Source organism: Tetrao urogallus, assembly GCF_951394365.1.
Source record: "Tetrao urogallus genome assembly, chromosome: Z".
NCBI classification, from domain to species: domain Eukaryota; kingdom Metazoa; phylum Chordata; class Aves; order Galliformes; family Phasianidae; genus Tetrao; species Tetrao urogallus.
In genome coordinates, this window is record NC_136816.1 from 68,326,760 (window position 1) to 68,352,625 (window position 25,866).

Here is a 25,866-nt window from a genome sequence, read left to right on the forward strand (position 1 = left end):
TCCCAGCTGCTTATTACTGTTCATTCTGTTGATTTGTTCTGTAATGTATTTATATGACACCTTTACTTGTGATAAATTGCTCACCAAGTCCTCTTTGGCATCAAAAACTTCATGGTGAATAGCCTTTTCTGCTGAGGCACTGTCACTCTTAGGTGGTCCCGAGCAAGTTTACTTCCTATTTTTGTGTATTTATGCTTTTCATGGAATCTTAGAATCATAGAGTCATAGAGAATCCTTAGTTGGAAGGAACCTACAAAGATCACCTCCTAGTGCCTGGTCACCCCCATGCTGTAGCAAGGAGATTGTTAAAGTCAATTTACAGGTCTTTGCTGCGGGTGACAGCTCCAATTTCTGCTGCAAGGTGTGACTTTTACTCTCTTCCTAGTACACAATTTTGTTTTCAAAAACACATGCTACTGAATATTGGTAATTTTGGTTTTTAGCATGTCGTCACTATAGCAATGAAGTTCTCCTCAACTTTTAGATAATCTTAAAGGATTTGGGTTTTATTGTGGGGTTTTTTTTTTTTTTTTCTTCACGTTGGACTTCATTATAGATACTGATTAGGTTTAGCATATAAATTTCTTATAACAACTTGTTTCTAGCTCCTACACAATTTAGGGTCACATATAATAATTTTGATCTGTTTTGTATTGCTTATGAGGTTGTACTTCATTTATGACCCTCTGTGAAAAAAAAACCAAAATTATTTCTCGCAGTCTGATTGTGTTAGGGAGAAATAATTTGAAAACACAGTGGAAAATTAAGCATTCACTGACCATAAATAGTCCTGTACTAAGTTATCTTTGTCTATTTTAGTAGCAGTGCCTCAAATATTGTTTCTCTCCTTCATAACCATAACCTTTAGAGGCTTTTGTTTTGATAGGTACAACTGGAAAGCTGAGTGAGAAATGTGCTTTCAAAGTTCTTTTTCTGTTAAAAAATAATAATAATAATAATAACAATAACAAAAAAGACATTCTAGAGTACTAATGTATAATTTATATATTTAAAATCTTTTAAGGGAGATTCTGAGAGCCTCTAATGCCATTGTACTTTTAACTTTTATTTTTGCTTCATCTGCATTGAATCATCTTTTACTACTTAAAACAGAAATTGAGTTTATTGAAACATTTCAGTTCTGATTATTTTTTAATAAAGATGAAGAAGTCTAATCTAATGAAACCACTGGAATGAAATGAGATTTTTTTAATTTTTTTTTTTTAAATTAATAAGCTGGAGACTTACAGATTTTATTAAGCCGCGTTTTGGTGTATGTTTCTCTGTGTGTCCTGTCCTGGATCAGCAGGGTGAGAAACATGCCATGTCAGGAATGACCTCTGCATCATTATGTGCACTTTTCCTACTCCGTTTCCAGAAGCGTGAGTGGCACACACCCCTCATTACCAGTAGTGCTTGTGTGTGTGCCTCTGACCATGAGATCATGCTTGGAGATGAGCTGCAGAGCTGAATGCAGATTTTTTTTTTCCTCCCAGTGCAGACATATAAATACATTTTGTTGAATGCACGCACATCTGTCAGTCTACCAGGTATCTGTGAAACATCATAATGTACAAGCAGATTCATGATTTATGAGTTTGCAGGCTGTTTCATACTCTTGGAAATGAAATGCTTCCTGATCCATGCAGATGATCTGATAATTCAGTGTTGCAGCGTGTAGGTGTATGGCATCCTTTGCAAGTCTCCAGTCTGATATATGAAGTTCTTTTGTTGCGACCGTGCCCCTGCACATGGATCTGCCAGAGAACTGTACAAAGGCCCCATTTTTGTTCCCATGACCTTGTCCTTTCCAAATAGCCCATGTTGTTCCAACACTGCTTTCCCTTTTTCACTCCATGAGATGAAGCAATTCCTAGAAGGACTTTTGCATTGCTCCAGCTGCTGCTCATCCCAGCTTGACTCTGCTAATTGCTCTGTGCATCCCTGGTCCTATCCATATGCTTGGAATTTGGAGCCTGCACATCCGCCTCATTCAGAGGCAGCAAACTGATGTAGTGAGAGAGATGTCCTCTCCCTCTCCCTTCCTTGCCAAGCTCAAATCCCTTTCTGTCTTTTTCCTATTTCCCAATGGCATCTCAGCTCCTAGATTTCTAGGTGTGAGAGAGAAGCGTGCTCCCTTTGCCTGAGCCTGCGCTGGCAGCTCGATGTGGCTGTGATGATCGACATAAGAAGCGTCAGGATCACCACAATGTGTAGCCCTGTTGCAATTGCCCATCCAGTTCTCTTGCTTTCACTCCTCCTATTTTGTTACAAACTTTTTAGCAGCGGACTGTTCCTGCCTGCGCACAAGCCGTAACATTGCATGACTTCACTCAAACCAGAAGATTTTTGTGCCAAGGTTGTAACGTTGTATCATTACTTCATTGTATCTGTGTGAAAATTTTAATTTCACGCCCTGCGGACTTCACTGTCTCTGTGCTCTCTGCTCGTGTTGTTGCATAGAAGGGTAAGTCCCTGGGTCACATTCATTTTGTAGCGTGCTCCTTTTTATTTCTTCTTAGTTTTATTTTTTAAAGCAAGAGTTCTGCTTCCTTTGAGAGATCCTGCTATAAAGTTAGCCAGAGATTTCTGCCCGAAAAATATTTGCAAGCTTACGGTGCGGATACTAACCACGTTTTTACTAAGTTTCTTAATGTGTGGATATGGATATTCCTAAATATTTACATATTTATATACATATTTATACGAGGTTGTGTACTTACACTATGATGCATTTGTACACGAATAGATTCAAGTGATTCGGTAAAGTATCGGGAAGGGAGCAAAACCCCGTATTTAAATACATCATCATGTTTCTCATGCAGACAGTTTGATTTTACTGAATTGCAAATCTTTCTGTGCAGAAGCCCTTGGTTAATGCATGGGTTAGTTTATGGGGCTTTGCAATTGCAGGCACTGGCAGTTCAAGCTTCATCGGTTGCAAATGCCTATATTGTATGGGCAAATCAGAGTCCAATCCTCAACAGTCCATCCTTGGAATTCTCTCATACACTGTCATGAGGCTTACTATGTTTATGAAGAGACAAATAGACCGCTATAAAGTCATAGAATGGCTCCGGGGATCATCTAATCCAGCTGCTTGCTCAGAGCAGAGTCAGCTTGTGTTTCAGTTTGCACCCGTTACCTCTCATCCTTTCACTGAGAAGAAGCTGGCCTTACTTTCTTTCCCTGGCTAATCAAGTATTTGTATGTACTTTAAGATCACCCTAAGTTGCCTTTGCTTCAGGCTGAGCAGTTGGAGTTCTCTCAGGCATCCTTTGCATGCCACATACTCCAATCCCTCACTTGCCTTTTTCTAAATATTAAACTTTGCTCTTTACATCTCCCCGAAAGGAAGCTGTGATGTGGTGGAGGTCAGCCTCTTCTCCCAAGTAGCAGTAATAAGATGAGAGGTGATGGCCTCAAGTTGCACCAGGGTAAATTCTGGTTGGATATTAGGAAAAATGTCTTCTCAGAAAGAGTGGTGAGGCATTGGCACAGGCTGGCCAGTGAGCTGTGGAGTTACCGTCCCTGGAGGTGTCCAAGAGCCGTGGAGATGTGGCAGTGAGGGACGTGACATAATAGCGTGGTGGGAAGGGCTGATGGTTGGAGTAGAAGAACTTAGTGGTCTTTCCAACCTTGAAGATTCTATGATTCTATTCAGGTTTTTGTCCAGCTCCTTCTCTTCAAAGCTGCCTCTCAGCCAGTCAGCCCTAGCATGTACCGGGTGCCAGGGGTTATTCCTCCCCTGGTGCAGGACTTTGCATTTGTTAGGAGATGCTTGGTGGAGTACTTCTCCTGCCAGCTGAGGTCCCTCTGTGAATACTTTCTTGCCCTTCTCAGCCTTGCAGTTATTCAGAATGATATAGAAACTTAGTATTAGTCCTGTGAGCCACTAAGTGCCCTGCCTTATTTTGTGGTGTATCAGTGACGTTATGCAGTTTCTGACAGAAGTGTGGACTATCCACAGGTGTATGGTTATCGAAAAGTAATCCTGCAGAGCCCGAGATCATCTTTGCTACTTACTGCTGGGAATGAACAAACTAAAATTTCACTTCCCTGCCCATCTGTTCAGCAACCAGAAGTAGGTAATTTATCTCAGTGGGACGCCTACCACCTGTGTAAAGTTTTTGAAAGAGGTTGTTAGCTTGTGATGACTACGGCCAAGGAACACCAGGCCTGAGTGCCTTATACTCTGTGCTTTACTGCTGTTTTTTTCTGTAGGGTGCCTTCTAACTTGGAGCTTGCACAGTGTCAAGCCTATTGAGCACTTGTGTCCCTATCAAGCTCACAAAGATGCCACCCGTTCTGCCACGCAGCATGGTCTTGTGCCAGCTGTGTGCAACTCCATGCCAGCGATCACCCCTCTTTGACATGCTAAACCAAGCACCACCAACACACTGCGTTTTTTTACAGCTGTTCTATCTCAGTGGCTTCTCTTGAATTATGTATCCTCATCTTTGATGTATGAAATCTCAGCTGATTTAAAGATTACCCCTGAGAGTTGAGCAGCGCACCTGGAAATGAATGGAGCATCAGATAGTCCCAACCCTTCCAACACAGAGCAGGAGGTTTAACAGTGCAAAGCAGGAGGTTTTACAGCAATTGGGTACTGGAATACAATTTTTATGGGAGTGTTGTCTCATCATGTATGGTCTGCACCCAAGCAATCAATACATTAGGATGCTGAGAATTCAAGCTCAGTTGCTGTGTTTGCTCACAGGAAAAATGGAATGAATGTGATTTAAGAAAGAGCTGATGTGTAAGAAGGAAGTAGGTGGTTCTGTTTGGGGTAGACACCAAGGGTTTCATTAGATAAGGGACCCAGAACGGTGTGTGTCTCTCTCTGGGAGGTGAGCAGACCAGTGCCAGTTAGTGCAGATCTGGCTGGAAAGTAGTTGCCATCTGATGGGAGGCATCTGAGTACTTGATGAAGGAAAAAGAAGCTACTGAGCATAAACTACAAATATAATGTCAGCAAAATACAGAATCATATGATATGTAAAACTTAACGGCTGTACCCTATGAAGTATACTGAAGTTTCTTCAGAAGGAGTTTTGGTCACTTGCTCCCAGCAGAGATTAGACTTTAGATGAACTGCAGGATTCTATTAATTTCTCTTATCCTAACATAAGTGTTGTAAAAGATTGTGCCAGTCACTATGCCATTACAATTAATGAGGTTTTATCAATTAAGATCTCAGAGCAACAAGCAGAGCTCAGGTTTGTGGCGTAGTCTGGCCAGAAGACGTGCTTTTCACAAGGCAAAATACGTCCATTCTCTGTATTTTAACTATTACTGTACTTCAAATTTAAATTCCTCTGGATTTCTTGGCAGCTTCAGCCCATTAGCTCCTCATCACAGTATTTGGTGAAGTGATCTTTTCCTCCTGGCTCTTCTGCATCCAGCTCATGATCAGAGAAGATCAGGACGCTATTTTCTGAAAAATGTGCTTTTTAAAGTCAAGTCTCTGACCGTCACTTTATGCTCACTACTTGGTTACTTCTGTCCTTTCTTTTTCTCTTCCTGTTCCCCACCAAGGGACTGCTAACACACGCACCCATGGAGCAGGAACTGGAAGATGTTTGCGTTTACCTCTGGAGTGCAATTCTGACTGATGGGTTCTTATCAGGGTTGCCAAGTCCATCCATTCCATTGTCTATTTCTGTTTTGAACACCAAGCAACCATAAAGTTGAAAACCACATTATATTTTTGGAATCTGAAATTTCAGACAATGCATTTATGAATTATTTATGGGAAATGTGTTTTCAGTAATGTGCGGCATAAAATGGAATGAATGCGTATCCATACTTGCCCTGAACTCTGCAAAGTGCATGCTAATAAACAGAATGATAACCTACTATCACTTTTGCCCTGCAAGATTTACAGTGCAAGCACTTTTTTGTGTGGTTTAATTCAAGTCAGTTTGTCAACTTAAAGCTCTAGTGTTTTGTTTTAAAGTACAACTTGGTGAGTGATTTCCTATTACTTATAGAAATCTAACTGCTTTTTTCCCCCTATTTCAACCAGAGTTAGTGTCTGTAAATTTTTCTATCATGCTGGCATAAAGCCACGCTAAGTTATGCTTTAATTCACAATTAGAAGGCAGTGGCAACTGTGCAGAGCAGCAAACCTCTCATTTAAAATGGCCATTATACAGGATCATGATTCTTCAGAATGATTAAGCTATTGAAGAATAATTAAGATATCTGTAGATTTTCAGTCATTTAGAAGTGCCGGGCTTATTTAATTTTTTTGAACCTCCCTGAAACAGTTTTTTTCTGTAATGACAGCAATACAGGACTCTATATTATCACAAGTTGGTGTTTACTGGTATCTGAATTGTCTAATGGTAACTTGTTTTCACTGATACAGCTGACAGGGCAGAGATAATTAAGAGACAAAAGAATCTGAGTGCTAGATTTTGCTATTAAACACTCCATGCCACAGCAGAAGAAATTAAGCTGACAAGCAGGAGGCGAAGTATAATACAGATCCACAGGAAGAGTTGGTGTTTAGGTACAGCAATTGACTGTGTATAAAATATTTCACCAGGATAGAAGGAAAAAAGAAAAGAAAAAGGTAAAATAAATAATTTCCAAGCATTCACTGAGGCATCTCATTTCCAAGGTGTCAAATAGAGGTTTTGCAGTACCTATTCATCCTTACACAACAAATTGCAGCAGACAGGGAAGTAGCCCAGCCCCAATGAGCAAGTGGCAGAACTTCCATTGGCTTCCATAGGGTCACAATTCCACCCCAATATATACTTAAAACTACCACAGCCCTGATTTTGCTCCTCTGCTCAATGAGGTTTTAAATCTTGCACAGCTAGTAGCAGTTCTTGCCACAATGCTTAGAAAGTCAATGAAAGCTCACAGTTCAGTAACTAAATGACAAAGTAAGAAACTTTGGAATCATAAAATGGTTATAAATGCTTGACCTAAAACTCTGCAGATCTTCCAGTGACTGTACAATTGAAGCAAAAAGTTGATTTATTATCTGGCAAGCAGGGAATTTGGACTGAGCTTGTGAAGAAAGGCAGATAGCCAATCCATGTAAATGATTATGGACTTTGCAAGCAGATTTTTTTTTTTCCATTCTTTCCCCCTGTGCCATGCCCCTTAAAATTATTTTTTTGTTAAGTTATTTAGTACCTACAAAGTACCTGCAAAGTTCTAGCCTCCGTATGGGGGCATTTTCCATGCTATTCTGTCCTAGCTTTGCTGAAAGCACAGTAGGAAAAAGAGATGAAACATGAAAAAGAAATCAAAACCAAGGAGCAAGACCTGGAATGGTAGAGTGGAGGTGCAGAATTTCATTGTACCATACATATGCAAACCCTTTGTCAGGGGCTTTAGCACATTATAAAAGAAAAAGCACAATTTTAAAGATGATTCATTGAATTAGAGCTTGCTTTGAGGGGAAAAATGCTTGGGGCCAAACTTGTAAGAGAAAAAAAAAAAAAAAAAAAAAAAAAAAAATTTGAGAAAAAAGTCTGTTAAGGCAGGAGAAGTAGGGGGAGGAGGTATGGCAGAAAATATGATGACAGCTTAGTTTTGGCCCATAACAATAAAGAGTGAAGATCTTGCAGGAGATATGCTGTGATGACAGAGTGCTTAAAGGGAATAAAAGCTAAGCATGCTCTGAAGTGCAAAGTTATTATGTAATATCACGGCAGAATCAGGGCCTCCAGTGCTGAACATAGACTGAGGTTCATTTTCTGATCTGAAGAGCTTTCAGACTTGATGAGACAGAAATGGGTGTGTGGGAGGGGAGAGAAGGACAATACAAACAGAGTGATTGCAGAGGTGGTTGTTAAACTCCATGGTAGTTCCATGGTTCTGTAATTTCTTTCTTTTATACTAAAAACTTCATTCTAAATTATTCTTCTGTCACTAGCAGATATGATTTAAAAGGTTTCTTTACTTCCCAGCACTCAAGTCTTTGTTCACTCTCCCTGTTCCAGAATTATTACAACCTCAGTTATGCCAATTCAGCTGCCTGCAGCTGTGCCTTAAAAGAAACGATCTGTGTTTTTTGTTGTTTTTTAAGTACTAAAAGCACACAGAGACAAAAACAATAAAGCAGTCCTTTCAGTTTGACAGGTTGGTAACATGGCAGCAAAGCCTGAGTGAAAGTCCGGTGAAAAAATAACATAAAAGGCTGAGTTACCAGGAGTAAAAGGTAGGGGAACTGAGGGTTGGAAGTACTGAGGCAGACTGTGGAAAGGTGAGAAAGCAGGTGTTAGTCTCTGACTATCGGTAAGTGAAAATGACCTGTTTAGCAATGAGAAATGAGAGCAGCAGTAACTCTTATTTCAGTAATAACAGCTGGTTGGATGTTATCATAGGTGAAGCCAGGGTGAAAACTGCAAAAGAAAAATCTCTTATCAGCTCTGACTTAGGACAAAAGTTTGAGATGCTGATGTGGATCTCAGTATCCTGTAGCATACCGTCTCTGCTTGGCGTGTGAAAGACAGGGTTAAGCCAGCAGTACTCAGCCTCTTTAAAGACCAGGCCCTCTGTAGCTCTTTACTACTGTCCCATAGTGCTGCTGAGCATAGCTCATTTTGGTTCTCATGTTCTCCCATGCAAAGGCTCTGATGCCTTTTGCCTGAAGATGTAGGGATAATAGTAACCCTACAAAACGAGGCATTCCTTTCACTGATTAGCAGGTCTTACAGCATACAGCAACATGTTACACTGCAGCGTGTCACACTAATTAGGAAGGGCACAAGAGCCATGAAATGGCTGCAAAAAAGCCGTTGGCTGACTGACTGTTGGAGAGAGCTGGTCTCCTTTTGGCTTCTGTGTAATCACACCAGGGGAACGTGGTTCTGGTCTCTGAGTGGTGGCTTGCTAGAAATACACTGATAAAGACAGGAGGAGAGTGGCAAAATCTGTTGCTGTGCAAGAGGTTATTGATTTAGGAGAGAAGATTAAAATATGTGTGGCTCAGATAAATGTTGTCTGAGACTGGAGCAGAAGGGAGGAATGTAATGTTATTCAAATACTTAAGGAGTATTTGCACCAAAAGTGGAGTGTGAAACTGGGAGGAAGAAGAAACCTCTTTGTCTATCTGTAGCTGAGTATCAGAAACGTGTTCATGTAGTATGTTCTTATATGCATTGCATAGTTTTTCCTCCTACCAAACTCCAAAGCAAAAATCTGTGCAACTGTCTGCTCTTTTGAATGCTTACTCTTACAGGTGGTTGTGGAGTCGGATCCCCGAATCCTTACCAAGGCCCTTTAGGTTATGCTGTAGCCTATAAATAAGTAATAATGGTAATGATAGCATGAGATATATTTGACTGTGGAATGGCCTCCCAAGGAGAATAGCAAGGGGCTGATTGTTAGCAAAAAGTGTTAGGAAGCACACTGTAGGGAATTGTTCTCCGTCAGCGGGGAGATGGCTGGATGATCTAATAAGTCTTTTCCTTCTCTAGGTTATGATTCTGTGAAAACTGCCTCGGAGAATTCTTTAAAGTCTCTGATACCATAAGCTCTCTATTATGTGGGTGTGGGTTTTACAGCACTCCGGGAGGCTTTTGCTGAGGACATTGTAAATATATTCTGTTTTACACTGTGTGATGTATTTTAAATAAAAGACTTAGATCTTTTTTTAATTGCTTTGAACTATTCTTCAGTCTGATCTTTTTCTTTAAGAATTGAGAAACTTTGAGATACTTTTGGAAAATACAGACCCATTGTAGGCAACCTGGAGTTGTCCCAACCTGGAGTTGTTTTAAATAAGTACAGCACTGCTTAATTTGCCTCCTCCTGTTTCCCATGGTGAAGTGTCAATTCTGAGTCCCAAACCACATGAACGTGAAATGAGAATCTTGGGCTAACTGGCACAGTCCCATTGTCTCTGATTCCTTGTTTAATCTTTTTCATCCTCTTGATGCCTTAGGCTCAAAGATTGCACTTCACTGTGTTCATTTCTGGGAGGTTTCAGCATCTTGAGGAGTCAATACAAGGGATTATCCCCCAGGGTGTTATTTGGTCACTGAAGATCAGGTCACATGAAAGGCAAGGTCCCCTATCTTGGCTTTCAGGGAATGACTGCAAGATCAGTTTCTCTTTTCAGCTTTCATTTCCTATCCAACTAGTTTCTGGTGTTCATTGATATGTTCATCTCAAGCTTGCTGGGCCAGATAGCATGATGGCTAAAACCTGGATTATACTCTGTGCAGCAGGGAGGGAGAGAAGGAAGAATGAACGTAAGACCTCTGCTTCATGAAACAGGAAATCTAGAGACACAAAGAGGGTCCACTGAACATAACATATTTGGATTCTCAAAAGGCCATTGCCAAGACTCAGCATTAAGGCATCCAGGTTTATGCAGGATTAGGGGAAAGTCCTTCTCTGTATTTACTGCTGATTTTGTGATGACAGGCAAAGGGACTTAATGTTTATTTTTCATGATGAGGAAGAGTTGTTAGCAGGGTGTTTCAGTGTCAGAATGGTTATTCATCGGTAAATTGGAGCAAGAGGTGAACAGTGAAATATTCTGGATTACCTAATGTTTTTAGATGGATAACCTAATGTCTGTAGGGTTCTTTCGAGTAGTCAAATGTCATGCATATGGCAAGAAACTCCAAAAAAGAATAGTCAACAGTGTGCCTATTTGATACTGAACTCAAGAGCTGTTTTTTTGCCATTTGTGAAGTCAGAGGCTCCTCAGTGCTCCACAAAAGCTTGTAGATACACAGGCCTTGGTGTACTTGCACTTTGAGTACTCCTGGTCTCTGCCTCTCAAGCAAGAGATTGTGGATGCTAGAAAAGATGCATGGGACAATTAAAGTGATCAAGGGGATGGAGCAACTGCTGCACCAAGAGGGACTGAAAAGCTGTTGACACTGGATAGGAAAAGACTGAATGAGAATACTCACAAAGTTTGCAAAATAGTACAGATGCGGGATAAATTTAAAGTGTAACTGTTGTTCATCAGATGCTATCACATAATTGCAGTCAATCCTTAAAAAGCATTTAAAAGCATTTAAAAGCATGAAACTAGAGGACATGCAAGAGGGTGTCCTATAGCAGCAAACATCTTATGCTTGCTGCCACGGGATATTGCAGAAACTGAAGGATGAAAAATAAATTGGACAGATTTGTGAACAACAGACTGTTGAAATGACAGCCAGGAATGTAATGTCCATCATCCCTAGTGTGAGAATTGTGGACACAAGAATAAAGATGGCAGAAAGCAGCTAGGACTTGTTTGGATGGAGCTCAGCCTTTTTTCTATAGAGCTTGGCTTAGCTTCTGGATGGGTAAGGAGTCAATACAGCTGGTATTTTCCATATGACCTCACACTGTATTGCTAGTGTGTTGTCTTCAGGTTTTGGGGTTGTTTGACCACTGAGGCCATTTCCCTATCTGCATGTGTATTGTCTGCTGTGGAAGCTGCTTTTATTTGCCCTGTTTGTTCCAATCAAGTAGGGATTTGACATTTGCTTTATAATAGCAATAAGCCTGGTTTCCTTTTCTGTAAAACGGGTCTTTTCCCTACCCCTTGAATGTGTTTTTAGCCGTATTTAGCATTTGTAAAATGCTTGGAGGCAGATGATGTTTTATGAATACAAAATAGTGTTGGGCTTTGTACTTGGGCACAATACTGTACTGTAATTCAAAGGCAATTCATGTAACATTAGTAAATCACTTTGAACTTTATGTTGAAAATATAAGCAGTAGTATAAAAATAAACCTTTTTATTTCTTCTGGTATATATAGTTAAATAAAGTAAGCCTATATAGCTAGTAATCTCCAAAACCGTATTGCCAGTATGCTTTGTTGAAATGCCATCACCTTGCAGAAGAGACATTCTGTGTTTTGTACACATTTATGGTTGAAGAATAAATTTTCAGAGACTGTAAATGAAAAGATATCTCTGAACATAGTGATCAAATAATATCTGACAGTGCTTGTTTGAAGAAATATACATATATCTCACTGCCGGAGTATTTATGACTCTAATAAGTTTAGTTATTTTGCCTCATGGGGAAACTCCTGCTCCTCCAAATATCAAGCTTGTTTGGTGTTGTGCTGTTTTTACAGGAAGGAGGGAATGATATTATTAGTTAAATGGGACCGCACAAAGTGGAAATACAATAGAGTGATTTAAAAATTGCACAGCATGTAAGAAATATATTTTACCAGCAATGGGAAATAGAGAAATATTAAAAATTCAGCGACATATCCCAAAAGTCTAAACAAATGAACGAACATCTCTGTTCAGGTGGTTGATACCACCTGATGTGCTGATGTTCCCTTCAAAAACACCATTTTCTCTAATATTCTGATCATCAGCTGAGTTCTGTGCATCATTCAGCATCAACTGACCATTTTGTAGGTACCATACATTGCAGGACCGCTGCCTCCGGTTGCCCCGTGTTTTTTTTTAAGTAGAATGCTAAATGGTTTCAGGTGATTTCTCAGCAACCGTCCTAGGAATAAATGGTCTTATGGTTCCCAGAGCAACAGCCACATTTGCTTTTGTCATAAAGATGCGCGCGCTTTCCTTCCCATTCCGGTCTGAAGCACGGCACAAAGGACGATGCACCTGTGGATGCTCAGAGCGCTGTCTCCCTGCTGCACAAGCAGTGAAACAGAAATGCTGTGGAGTGTGTTTATTTTTATACTATTTTCTTCTTTAAAACCGGGACATTCAGAGAGCTGCTCTGAATCACAGTACTGTCTGCTGTTTCTTGTTACCGTAGCAATGGACTACAAAACTCTTGGACATTGAGTGTTTGAGAACTTTACTAGATACCGACTTAATTAGAAGCTAATGCTGAAAGTTTGCAGTATAATTTCCTCAAGCACTTTAGCAGCTGAGGAGACAAATTTCCAGAAATCTGTATTAATTGTACACAGGAGATTAGGAGAGTACAGTAATCGTGCTGTGCAATGCCTGACCAGGACACAGCTCCGCACTGAGACAGCTACAATGGGTTGATCCTTGTTACCTGTCTCTCAGACAGGTTGGGAATCTCCATGCTGCTCTCTATGGAGCTTTATTTGGGGTTTTACTTTGTACATTAAAAAGAAAGGCCAATTTTCTTCACTGTGAGAAGAGCTTCTCTACTTACCTTGGTCTGTTCTCTTTGCATCTATTGCTGCCCACTTTGTGTGGTCCTGCCTTCATTACACTTTGTATATCCACTGATCATATTCCCTCTCCTGGTGGAATTTATGAAGACTGCTTAGGCCTATTTTCTCCAAAGACAAGCAGCTACATAACTTCTAGCCCAAACTTTCAGACTTGCACAAACTTTATTATCCCGTCATGAAACACATAAATTTTCAGGTTCATGACAATTACATGAAAAAATGTGCATGGGGAAAATGCCAAAGCCAGGCTTAGAAAAGATGTTTTCCAGCCAGTTATGATGTACTTGCTGACGTTCCAGTAAACTAAAAAATGTAGCAAAAGGGTAAAGGCAGACTGAATTATCACTGTTTTTGAAGGGACGGTTGCCTGCCTCATTTCCATGCTGCTAAAAGGGCAAAACCCATAAAATAAAATGTACATAAGTGTCTATGTCCGCTGATAGGACATTTCGTTGTTTGGCTGAGCGTCCATACATGAGGAATTTCAGTATCTAGCTTAATGTCTGATGCTGGTACTTCTGCAAAACAGACGGGATTTTTTCCAATTTGGGAAGCATGAACAGCACTGGGACACTCTTGGCTGTTAATTTCCATAAAAAAAAACACACTCAGTATTCACAAGCCAAGTTTGCCAGAGCAGTCTTTATGTTTGAAACATTCTGACATTAGGTGCCTGATGCTGCAGCTTTGACTTCACCGATGCTACAAAGCGTGATCTTAATCCGTTTTTACTTGCTCGTTTATTCAGATCATGAAAGGAATGCACATGCAGTTTTTAGAGAAAGTTTCATTTCAGGAGTTGAGCATTCAGGCTGTGTCTCTTTAAATGTTTGGATACAAATAAACAGAGAGAAAATTGTCTTTGCAAGCTTCAAACCATTCTAGGTCTAGTCAGTTGCCTCCAGCCAGATGCTGTCTGATGTTGCCTAGACAAACTAGGGCAAGCCATTATCATTGGATTAAACACTAAATACCTGCAAGGAGCATTCTCTTTATCAGATAGAGCTCTGTTAGCAGAGTTCATTCACTTTATTGCATATATAACTGTGGTGTCAAATAGACTGATTTACAACACCTGGTCTTTTACATAATCTTCGCTATTTGCTGCTCTTGTAATCTGCCAAATCATTTAGCCTTCCTGATAGCAGAAATGCTGTAAAACTTAGATAAACTTGCAGAAGAAATGAACTCCAAGGTACTGCTGAAATCTAGGGCCTGCACGTTTACTATAAATGCACTGGCTGGTTTGGTTTCTCCCTACCTAATCTGTGATTAAATGTGGCTGCCGGAGAAATTGAAATTTTATGATAGCACTACAGTCAGAGGAGATAAGCATTTGTATGCTAGACTAGATTAATCTAAAAAGTTTTAGGTGTGGCTAATGAAACCAATGAATGTGTTAACTGGTTTTCTTTGGGTTCAAAGCATCTGTGTCTATCTGTATAGACTCATTCCAAAACGTTTTCTGCATGGAAAGTCTCATATGGCTGTGTGCTAGTTTCCACTAGCAGTAGGGCTTGTTCCATTATACATATCTTTAAGTTTTTAGAAGATACTTTCTGAATGCTAATACGAACAGCAGGCATGTATGCAGTGGTTTAGCATGGCTACCTATGTTCTTCTGAAGTTCTTGGCTAGAGTAACTGTAAGGCATCACGTTGGAGCAAGGTTAGCTGTTTGCACAGTCCATTTGAAACAAAATGAAAGCTCAATTTTTTGTTTTGAGTCACTCATTTCTGGCTATTAGGAGTGATTTGGACAGATAGATGATAGAAAGTCATGTAGACAAGTGCAAAATATGAAAGAATTTTACGAAGTGAGTTTCTGATTGGATGAAATATAAGCTAGTATGTCTGGAGGAAACTAATGCAGACTGTTAAATAGAAGAGAGAGCACTGAGATGCAGTTATACTGAGTCAGGCGGTATTAGGAATGATGACCACCATCAAATTGGAAGGAACAATAAATATTAAAGGAAATGAAAGAGTTGACTTTTTGAAGCAATAAGAGCATAACTAACGATTGCCATTAACGTCGGTATTAACCTATCAATGCCATAGTTAATTCTCTAAGTGTCTCAGTATCTTAGGTTAGCTTGTCACGGTCAGCTTTCTGACTGTGGTTGGCATGTAACTCTCACTGCTGGAGCTAATGAGAGATATTTCACACAGCTTTGTTAGTTCAGGGAAGAGAGTCACTTTAGCTCCTGCTGCACATGACAGTGCTGGACAACACTAGTTGTGCTCTGCCTCTGGGAATTCCATTGACCTCTGCTAATCTTTCACTTCAGCAAACTGTATTCACACTGGAGAATATTTTTACTTAAGAATCCCAGCTGGCTGATTTAGTTTCATAGTCTTCTCAGTCTCCTCCTCTGCGACTCAAAGCAGGAAACAGCTTGAGATGTTTACTCACACTGTAGATGAAGTCTTTCTGCTTACAAGGCAGGGACCTTATGGGGACCAACCAGTTACACTCGTACCTTAGGTTGGGTGCTGTGAATAATGTTCTCTGTGTGTAAGTTATTAAGTGTGTGAATTATTTCAGCATTGGCAACATCAGACAGGTCAGTGCTAACAACAAAATGGAATGAAAGTGATTTTGGGGTAAAACTCTTGAGTGATATCTCTTATATTAGAGAACAGGCTCCCAGGGAGGCAGTGGAACCAGTATTCTTTAGGACATTTAGGTTTGGACAGGAGAAAATATATTGTAATGATCAATCCTGTGCTGGTATTTAGATCAGGTCTTGTCTTGTGTGAATATTAATAGGAAGCCTGTTTAAAGCAACTGCCATTATTCAGTGTGTGTTACTAGCTAACAGTGGCTTGCAACCTTCCCCCACATCTGTACTCACACTTAAAGGACAGCCTGAGTAATGTCTAGCACCTTTGCCTCTCATAGTGCCTGAAGTGTTGATTTTGTATTGCCTTGTTTAGATTATATTCCTTCAGTGCTTCCACCAGACAGACTCCATATAGTGCATAGAGATTTACTGGAAGCACGTGTAGTTTGTGGCAATAATAATAAAGTCTCCTGCTGTTTTCAAATCCCCAGGAAACTAAATCAAGTGTAGAGGTCTATTCAAAAAAGTGCAGCATGCATATAAGTCACTTTACCATTACCTGTGTGGGTCCGCCTTGTACCTGTTCTGTGTACTTGGCTGTCATATCTCTGACTTCAGTCCTCAATCTCCGGAGTGTGACTAAGACATTACACACATCAAATGGAAAAGCTGATGAAATAGCTTAAAATAACCCAAGAACCCATGCTTTGCTCACCTCCTTTTCACCACCTCTGTGTTGGTATTCCTCACAGGAACTTAGATAACAGAACTCATTCTGGGCTAATGGACCCCATCAGACAAGTGTAGATCTACTTTGAATGGTGAAGGTGGAAAGGTGGAATTCAATTCCTACATGATGATGTGATGCTTAATGGATCTTCAATTTCTTTGTGTGTTTCTGAAGGCATGAAGCTTCTCTTCTTGACATGGTTCGAGCTATGAATCCAATATCTGCCCCAGGACACCACTACCGAGAATCCTACGAGAAGAACAAAATGCACACGCCTGGTCGTGTGAATCACAGGTCGTCATCTTGGTGCCAGTCCCCTCGTGATTCCAGAAGCAGAGCAGGAGAGTTAGAAGAGAGACAGCTGCTGGAGGAGATTTTCTTCATTTGACACTGCTCTTTGGTCTACTCCCCTTTTATAGAATTTGTAGTACCTTTTTATTTCTGATTTGTTTGTTTTTAAGTACCATTTTTAAATTATTTGAGCAACAACAGATTGTCTTCCTTCTTCTAAAACACAGTTAATTAGCATCTAGTTTCATTTTGGATTTAGTAATCATGCTGCAAGGATATTTTGGGGATACACCAATCAGAAAGCGTTAAGATTTTTTTTTTTTTGAATCTTTCATGTGCCAAGTAATCATTCGAAAATAGAATTTTTTTCATCTACAACATTTTCTAATAGATTGAAGTCACAGTTTTGCCAGCCTCATATCAGAAGTGTATTTCATTATCGATTTTTCGCTCTAAAGCAGTTTGCAAAAACTGCCTAACATTCAAGAGCCACAATGTTCAAAGTAGATTATTTTCTAATTAAACAAGTCTGTTTAAAACCTGGTGTATTACAAAGGTACAAGCACTTTACTACTTTTGTCAATGATTTTATGATCTACTTTTCCCTTCAGCATTCTGGTATTTAACATGCTGCATTTTTAGGGGTTATATTATAAGCTCAACTGTACAGCGTCTAATAATATGAACACATGATGTTGCAGGTTGATGTATTAGGCATCCATTTGAAATACATTCCTCTTTAAATCAGTGCTATTTGACATAGTTTGTGTACTGGGAGACCTAACCCTGAAATAGCAGTACACGGTCAGATGTTGTAGTGGTCCAAAACCTATGTGATGTACTTCTCAAGATGAAATTTATAGCAGGTAGGGTAAGAACAGTCTTAAGACATTTTCACTAACTTGCACTATTTTGATCCGGTATCCAGGCTCCATTGTAAATAAGACAAATCAGTAATTATTTCCACCAGCAGCTTGCAATGCACATTTCCCTGCCGGCTTTAATTATTCATGCTATATCTATTTCAGTTTATTTAAATGCACTTCCATCTACTGCATGTACTTGGTTATTTAAAGAAATGTGCAGAATTGGTAAAAATGACTGCAGATTACAGGATTAATGGTCATTTTCTCCACAATGCAGTGTTCATATTTTATTGTAACAGTAGCCACCGGCATGTGTTCCTAGAAATATGAGGCTAAAATACTCATTTTGCACAGTAAAATTGCAGCGAGGGAAAGGTAGAATTGAGCCAATATGGGCAAGTTCTAGACCATTTGCTCCCAAACACTGCTTCGTGGGCCAGTGCGGTTTTTTTGACAGCCTTTTTAGGTAACCGTGCTGATCTTAATGGCAGCGGGTTGCTGGCCTGATCCTTAGGGTGTCACTGCTCCCTGCCTCCAATGTGCTCCCCTGCAGTGCTTGGTACTCCTGTGCTCTGCAAGGAGCTAGCAAGGCTCAGCAATGAGGTCCACTGTGCCTCTCCGATGAGAGCATGCACTATGCACAGCATCGAGCACAGACCCCCTGGCAGCGTCCTGCTTTTATAGCAATGAAATAAAAGGAGAATGAAGGAGGAGATGAACCATAATTCTGAGTTGTTTCACTCAGGCTCTGTCTTAATCACAAATTAGGTGATATCTTTTCCATGCATCCCAGCAGAATTTTAAAGGCTGCTCAGAGGAGTTTACAGGAGGGAAGCAGCATTGCTGGACCAGAAAATGACTACTGTAGAAAGACCCTGCTTGGTCTGTCCTGCTGTCAGTGAGACAGTGAGTTCTTTCTAATATACCCATCTGCTGTTGAGTGCCCCCCTAGTTCTTCTCCCTCGACCTGTGAAGGCACAGGTTTGTGGTTAAAGCCCCAAAGACGTAATAGGTGCTCTGACACAAGTACAGCAGTTGGGGCAATAGATTTTCTCACTCAGCATGTTTCTGCTGGACGAGCAGCCTGCTTCTTTAGGAAGGCAGGGAAACGATGGGGAAGACAGAGAAAAATGTACAAGGAGCAACAGGAAAAGCATAGAAAACCATGAAAGCTATGACTGACATGTAGATCTTAGTGTTTGGGGATTTCTGTGTGTGCAGTTTGTTTTGGTTTTGTTCAGGTTTGGCATGTGTAAAGAAACAGTTCTCTGATTTCAGTCCAATTGCTTCTCTTCTCTTTTCCACTTTGACTGAAACTTTGATTGCCTTTTCTAATAAGTGCTAACTGACCTTTCAAAAAAGCAAAATATAGAAGTAGATCTCTTAAAAGGTGCCTTTGTGTACCCAGTTGAGAACACTGCATGGGAGCATTATGTTCTTTGATTCTTTGTGGGTGCTGGTATAAAGCTGCTTTAGGATTCCTTATGATCCATTTTGTCCATTAACAATTCTAATTCTGACGGTGACTTTTGACTCAAATCTATATTATGGTAGTAGCTCTTTTTAAAGTGACATTGTCAGGGTTGCAGGTTCTACACTCAAGGTGCTGTCCATCAGTCAGAGCTACACGGGAGGCATACCTTTATGTAGGCAAGAATTCTCAAATTAAGATAGTTGAAATATCTGATGGATGAAAACCTGCATGTTTTAACTGTCTGTGAGATATGAACCGAGAAGCAAAAGCTATTAATTTGGCAGACCCTGTGAAAAATCATTTTTTATAATGCCGGTTCTTGCTCTAGTTATCAGCAGTACATTAGGAATAGTGTTTAGCAGTCAGTGCAAGCAAAGATATTTTGCCATGAGGCACTACAAAGTTGAAGTTATTAAAACATTTATAGCCTTAGAAAAAAAATCAATGATTGTCAAATAGGAAAGGACAAAATCAGTATTTGGGACTGGGAGGGGAATTGTTTTCCATCTGCTAAAACAGTAGAGGAAATGCTAAAATTAAACTAGCAAAAGCAATCACTTGACAGTGTCCTTTTACTTTTAAGCTCCTATGTTAGGAAGCTGCCGCTGGGGAGATAGTCCAGCCACAGAATGTTTGTCCAGAGTGTTTCCAGTTAACACGCTTCAGCTGCGCGCTGGGCTGTGTTCTGCCTGAGAGTTTGTGGAGTAACGTGGCTCCTGCCAAGGCTGCTGCCCACACCTTCATTTTGTGTTCTTCCCGGGTGGCTCGTGCACGTGCACTGCGCATGTTTGTGTGCTCATTGCTTTTGTGCACCTTGCACGTGGTGGACCTGCAGCAATCACGCGCTTTCCTCTTGTAGCCTCTGAAGTCTCACTGTTGAACACCATCTTGAACGTATATTTATAAATGTATGTGAGGTCTTAATCTAATAAATTATCTGGGGACTTCATTTAATCTTAAAGACTTCTGTTCATTTGAATGATTTTCAGGTGTCTTTTGTCCGACTCAGATGTAGTAACTGTCATTGATAATGTGTTCCACTTTCCACACCATCATATTATGTGTATTCTGAGTCTTCATCAGCTTGCTAAACCCGATGAGCCCTCTCTTTCTCTCCAGGACGTGGATATTGCTGTGAAAATAAGCAAGACTTCTTTCAGAGCTTGAAGTCTAGGGGACAGATCTCAAAAAGAGAGAAGTGGGAAGCCAGCAGCATGCACTGGGACAGAAAGGAGTTAGAAAGTAAGAAAGAAAGGATGGAGATAAGGACAAGAAAGGGCAAGAATAACAGAGAGAGAACTGAACCAAAGGATGAGAGAAGCCAGCTCTGAAGGAGAAGTTGATAAACGATTATAAGTTGATGAGGGAGAAATGTCTTCCACCACTGGTTCCCAACTGAAGCCTGTGCCCCTTATCCTTTTCCAGATCATGTTCCTGCATCTGGGGAGCTACTGTCCAAAGGATGAATGATAAATAAGGAAAGGAGGAAATGACCTAGCTTTGTCTGCTCCCCTATAGAAAAGCTTGTCAGAGGGACCACACAGAGAGTAGGAGAGTGAAACCTGGATATAAACAAGGCATGGACTGAATTTCATTTCTAGCAGCAGTGGTGGTGTGAAATTAGATTACAGAAGAATGTGACAGTGGATATAACAAGAATCTGAATAAGGGAGAAACAAGAAAAACAAAATTTGCAGTGATCCACTGAGCTGTGGAGGTTTGGTGCTAAGGAAGGAGAGGAAAGGGCTTAGCTATGCTTGAAAGAGACTGAGCCTGAGATATCGAAAAGTATCCCTTGAAAGCACACATGAGCCCAGGGTTAAACTCCAAAACTTGCAACAGATTTTTTGAAATACAACCTCCAGTGGTGTTTCAGTTTGTACCGTCTGAGGGCGAGAGAGCACAGCCTGGTTAGTTAGTAACCTCCTTTTTCACTGTAACCAAATTTATGAAATTGTGTGCTAATTAGTGTATGATTTATAAATTTACATAACTGTGCTGCTACATAAGACAACACAGAATATTGAATGAGGTGATTTAAACCTCATTCAGAATAGAAGCACTGAAGTTTGCTCTGACTGGATGTCTGTCCTCTGGAAAATGCTTTCCCAATACACAGTTGCTCCCCACATCTCTTAAGTCTGAACTGCTCATGGTGACAATAAATGTTTCACTGTAATGTGGCACCATGCAGCTACCTTGAGGCTCTTTGTCATGGCTGTAGCAGGGTTTTCACTGTGGTGCTTGTGGAGGGTGTCTGGAAGCAGAAGTCCCCTAAAAAAATAGCAAGAAACCCAACTTGGCCTGGTTACAATTGGCTAATGACAATTCCTACAGTTGTTGACAGGGATTGCTGTTGTGTCCCAACAGCAGCAAGAGCTTGTCTGAGGAATGGTGTTTGATTCCCAGCTTGGAAAAGCCACTTTTGCCTTCCCGTTAAATCTCATTTAACAGAAGCTGAGACTGAAACCTTATGTATTTTCAGGCCCATATGAGGGGGTCATATCAGGCTTTCGGAAAGTAAAGTGGAGAAACTTGGATGTCACTGACAGATGAGGCCCTGGTGAGGTGAGAGATGCCAAGATAGCTCCAGCACACAAACCAATCTATGGGCTGCAGAGTCAGCCTTGAATCCCTTGTTTCTTTGCTCTTGGAGTCCTTCTGAATATATGAAAAACCAAACAAGCCTCAAAAACTCACTTCATTCATAGCATTCAATAACCAGCCTCAGAACATAACATTGATCTTTCTGATCTCTGCAGAGAGAGGAAAGCAAGAAGTCCGGAAAAGTTGTCTTTCTTGATAGCTTCTTTGCAACTACCTTAAAGCACTGAAGAGAGGAGGTGATTAGTGCCCTTGTTATGTCTGGACATGGGCACATGAGGAGTGCCACGAGCATCAAGGGCAACATGGGAAGCCCGCTTCTCCTTTAAGGCCGATAAGGAAGGAAACGGTGAGGTGGCTTCACAGACACAGAAGATGTCTGCGAGGTATTTTCACTGACGTTTTAAATGCACCGTGTCACAGCCTCACAGTGTTTAATTATCTGATATGAAACTGCATTATTTTGAGGTTGAATTTGCCTACTTTTAGTTTCCAGTGGGAGAAACTACTTGTGCCTACAGAAGCAGGACTGCAGTTCTACTGTTAGCAGACAGCAAGTACCCTCATAGGCATTTTTCTTCAGCCCCTGCTCAGCCTTCTTTGGCAACCTGAGCTCCTTTGAGCATCCTGCCGTTGTGCTTGTTTTCCTGTGCCTGTTTTTGAATGTTCTGCAACATTTATGCACCTGGAAAGGTTTTCACCGTAGCAGAATGCCAAATTCCAGTTACCATGGCTGTGAATGGGGATGAAGTGGCCTCATTCTCTACAGTATTTCCATTTTGACACTTCCAAGAGCCTTGTTTGGAGGTGTTGGCTGGGTACCTGGTCGCATTGCACTAAAGATCTTTCTTGGAAGCATAAAGTCTGAAAGTGAAACCAGGAGACTCTGTTATATTTAGAAGAGTTGAGGAGGAAGAAATAATGTAAAGTAGAAATACTAAGCAGAAAAAAAAGCGTAGGATTCAATTTAGAGTGGAAGGTAAACTTGGGCTTTGCATCTGTGAACTCAGCCACCGAGAAAACAATCTGAAAGACTGCTTAGTGGCAATGGGGAAAGCCAGACTGCAGAAACCTTCTGAAGGGGAGGAGTGAACAAAGCAGGAGGTGATGATACTTGATAGCAACACAAACAGACAAGAAGACTTTGGATCTGCAGGTGAGGAGGCGATGACACCTCTAAATTGCACAGGAAACGGCTCCTTGTCAGTGGATCTGGTGCCCCTGTATTTGCACGAGTGCCTTCAGCACAGGGATCTCATTACCAGAGAGTTTACTGGCAGATTGGAGGGATTTCAGTGAGGAGTAATAAAAATGATCAGGGACTGCTGGAATTGACATAATGAGGAAACAAGATGAGAAGAGTCAGATATTTATAGCTTGGGTGAGAGAGACAATTAAAAGGTGGGATGGGAGATGGACTGGGTGACCTGAAAGCCTTGTCTGTATCTAATAGCTTCTCATCGTCTGCTGTACAGAGGGCTTGAATTTACCAAGGCTGTCAATCTTACTCTTAACAGCTCTAACTTCCCACGTTGAAAAGCTCAGGTGGGTGTGCTCTGGCTGTACTGACACTGTCAGAATGTCACTGGTACTGTACTTTGTTTAAAAAAAATAGTCATCAGCCACGTTGTGGAAAAAATTGACACTTTGACAGCAAAGGAAAAAAAAATTGGACCTTCATAAAATGAAAAGCTACTGAAGTCCTTGCTGGTGATTGAATGGAAAGGGCTCCCAGGGTGCTAAAGTGTTGACTGAGCTCTTCTTGCTGTCTGCAAGTTGGTCTGCTGAGGAAGGTCCTTTTAGAGGCAAAACCCTGCTTTCCATTTATGAGCAAGGGCTCTTGTCCTTGGGCACAGAGCCCGGGGTTCGCTGGGTGTGAGAGCTGCAGCAGTCTGTCCAGAGATACCCTGGGTCCACAGGCAAATTAAGCACTGCTGCCTTGCCTGCGGGAGGCACTTTGGGGAAATATCCACGTGGTGTTGGTTGGGTCTGGTGGCAGTGTCTGTGCTGTTTTAATGATACCTGTGTGCAAAGGCCAGTGCGGCTTTCATCCATTTCACATCAGTCTGACATTCACAGAACAGACATAGCCTAGGGTGGTGGAAAGGAGAGAAAGATGACCAAAAAAAAAAAAAAAAGCCATCCACTTTTTACTACTCTTTCCATGCTTCTGAGCTATGATATCAGGCTGTGGCTGGGCAACAGTAATCTTATCCAGCATACTGTTGATTTAAGCCTCTTGGATTTATATAACTTTGGAAATGGTAAACTATATTAATTTGCTGTGTTTTCAAGGGAAAGTTATTTATTGAGAGACATTTTTAACTCAAGTGCCAGGAGCCTTAAATCATTATAATAAATTCATGCTATTCAGGGTTTCTTACATTGTAATAAATTTGTTTTAAACATGAATGAGGAGATCCATGATTTCTTTAATATACTGTTATGTATTTCCTTTCAAAATGACACAGCTCACTATATCAAGTGGGAGAATAATAGTGAGAGATTTACAGTACTTAAGAATAACACAGCCCAGGAATGTGACACGTTAACCAATGGCGGGCAGGGGCTGGTGAATGGGACCCACCACTGCCAGTGGTACAGGAGAGCTCATGGTGACAAAGGGCAGGAAGGCTCAGTGGGAAGCAGGATGGTTATCACATCCAAGCCTGAGCCACCTCTGTGTTGGTGTGAAAAGTGCACGTGAAACACCCGAAAGGTGATGCAGAGTGTTTGCTGCTACTCACCCTCCCCATCACAGCTTTGGGCGCTTGCCTCAGCCACTCCTCAGGAACCTCATCCATCCCTATGGCAGACCTCTGAAGTGTGGTACAGTGATGCTCAGTAAGGACCGAGATAAATTTTAGTCTCCGCTGTTAATCTCTGATCCCTCGCTACACCTCTGCTAACCCTTCCACTCGACACTGGATGGCTGTGAGGCCATAAAACAGAAGGCTGGTTTGTGTGTTGTGTCCAACACCTTGCTGAAGCAGGTCTGATAGAACAGGTAGCACAGGAAAACATCCAGGCGGGTTTTGAGTGACTCCAGAGAAGAAGAGTCCACAACTTCTCTGGGCAGCCTGTGTCCTAGTCACTCTAACAATAAAGAAGTTTCTCCTCGTGTTCATACAGAACTTCCTGTGTTTCAGTCTGTGCCCGCTGCTCCTTGTCCTGTCACTGAGCACCAGCCCTATCCATGCGACACCTGCCTGTAGATACTTACAAGCATTGATGAGATTCCCCCCTCTTGTCCAGGCTGAGCAGCCCCAGGTCTCTCGTCTGATCCTCATACAGGAGATGCTCTAGACCCACAGCCATCTCAGTGTCCCTCCACTGAACTCTGCAGTAGTTCCCCATCTTGAACTGAGCAGCCCAGAACCGGGCACAGTGCTCCAAGGTGTGGCCTCACCAGGATAGAGAGGGGAAAGATCACTTCCCTCTGCTTGCTGGCCACACTCGTTAATGCACCCCAGAATACCACTGACCTTCTTGGCTGCAAGGGCACACTGCTGGCTCGTGGTCAACCTGTTGCCCACCAGGATGCCCAAGTCCTTCTCTGCAGAGCTCCTCTCCAGCAGGTCAGCCCCTAACCTGTACTGACACATGTGGTTATTCCTCCCTGGGTGTCAGACTCTGCAATTTTCCGTTCTGAACCTCATATGGTTTCTAGTATATTCAGGTCTTGCTGAATGGCAGCACAGCCTTCTGGTGTGTCAAGCACTTCTCCCAGCTTTGTATCATCAGCAAACTAGCTGAGGGCGGATTATCTCCACATCATCCAGCTCATTGGTGTTGAAAAAGACCTGGCTCAGCGCTGACCCCTGGGGAACACCACTAGTTACAGGCCTCCAACTGGACTCTTGCCACCGACCTGAACATGCTGAGCTCTGCCAGTCAGCCAGTTCTCAATCCACCTTACTACCCACTCATCTATCCCACACCTCCTAATCTTACCTATGAAGATGTTGTGGGAGACAGTGTTCAGCGCCTTGCTGAAGTCAAAATACACAACATCCACTGCTATCCCCTCACCTACTCATCCATGGATGGAGCTCCTCTCCTATGAGGACAGGCTGAGAGAGCTGGAGCTGTTCAGCCTGCAGAAGAGAAGGCTGTGAGGTGATCTTGTACAGACCTTTCAGTATCTGAAGTGGAGCTACAGGAACGAAGGGGACAGATTCTAGCAGCATCTGTGGTGATAAAACAAGGGGAA

General features: G+C 41.5%; 1 protein-coding gene across 1 annotated transcript in view; it reads left to right on the forward strand.

The window, feature by feature from the left end:
* Positions 1 to 16,806, forward strand: part of KIAA1328 — a gene marked incomplete at both ends in the record, with an annotated part of 180,897 nt that extends 164,091 nt beyond the window's left edge. Inside the window, one exon of the mRNA XM_079548838.1 lies at positions 16,593 to 16,806. Within this exon, the coding sequence (XP_079404964.1) occupies positions 16,593 to 16,806 (214 nt within the window). The remainder of the gene's footprint in view (positions 1 to 16,592) is intronic.
* Positions 16,807 to 25,866: the final 9,060 nt, after the last annotated feature.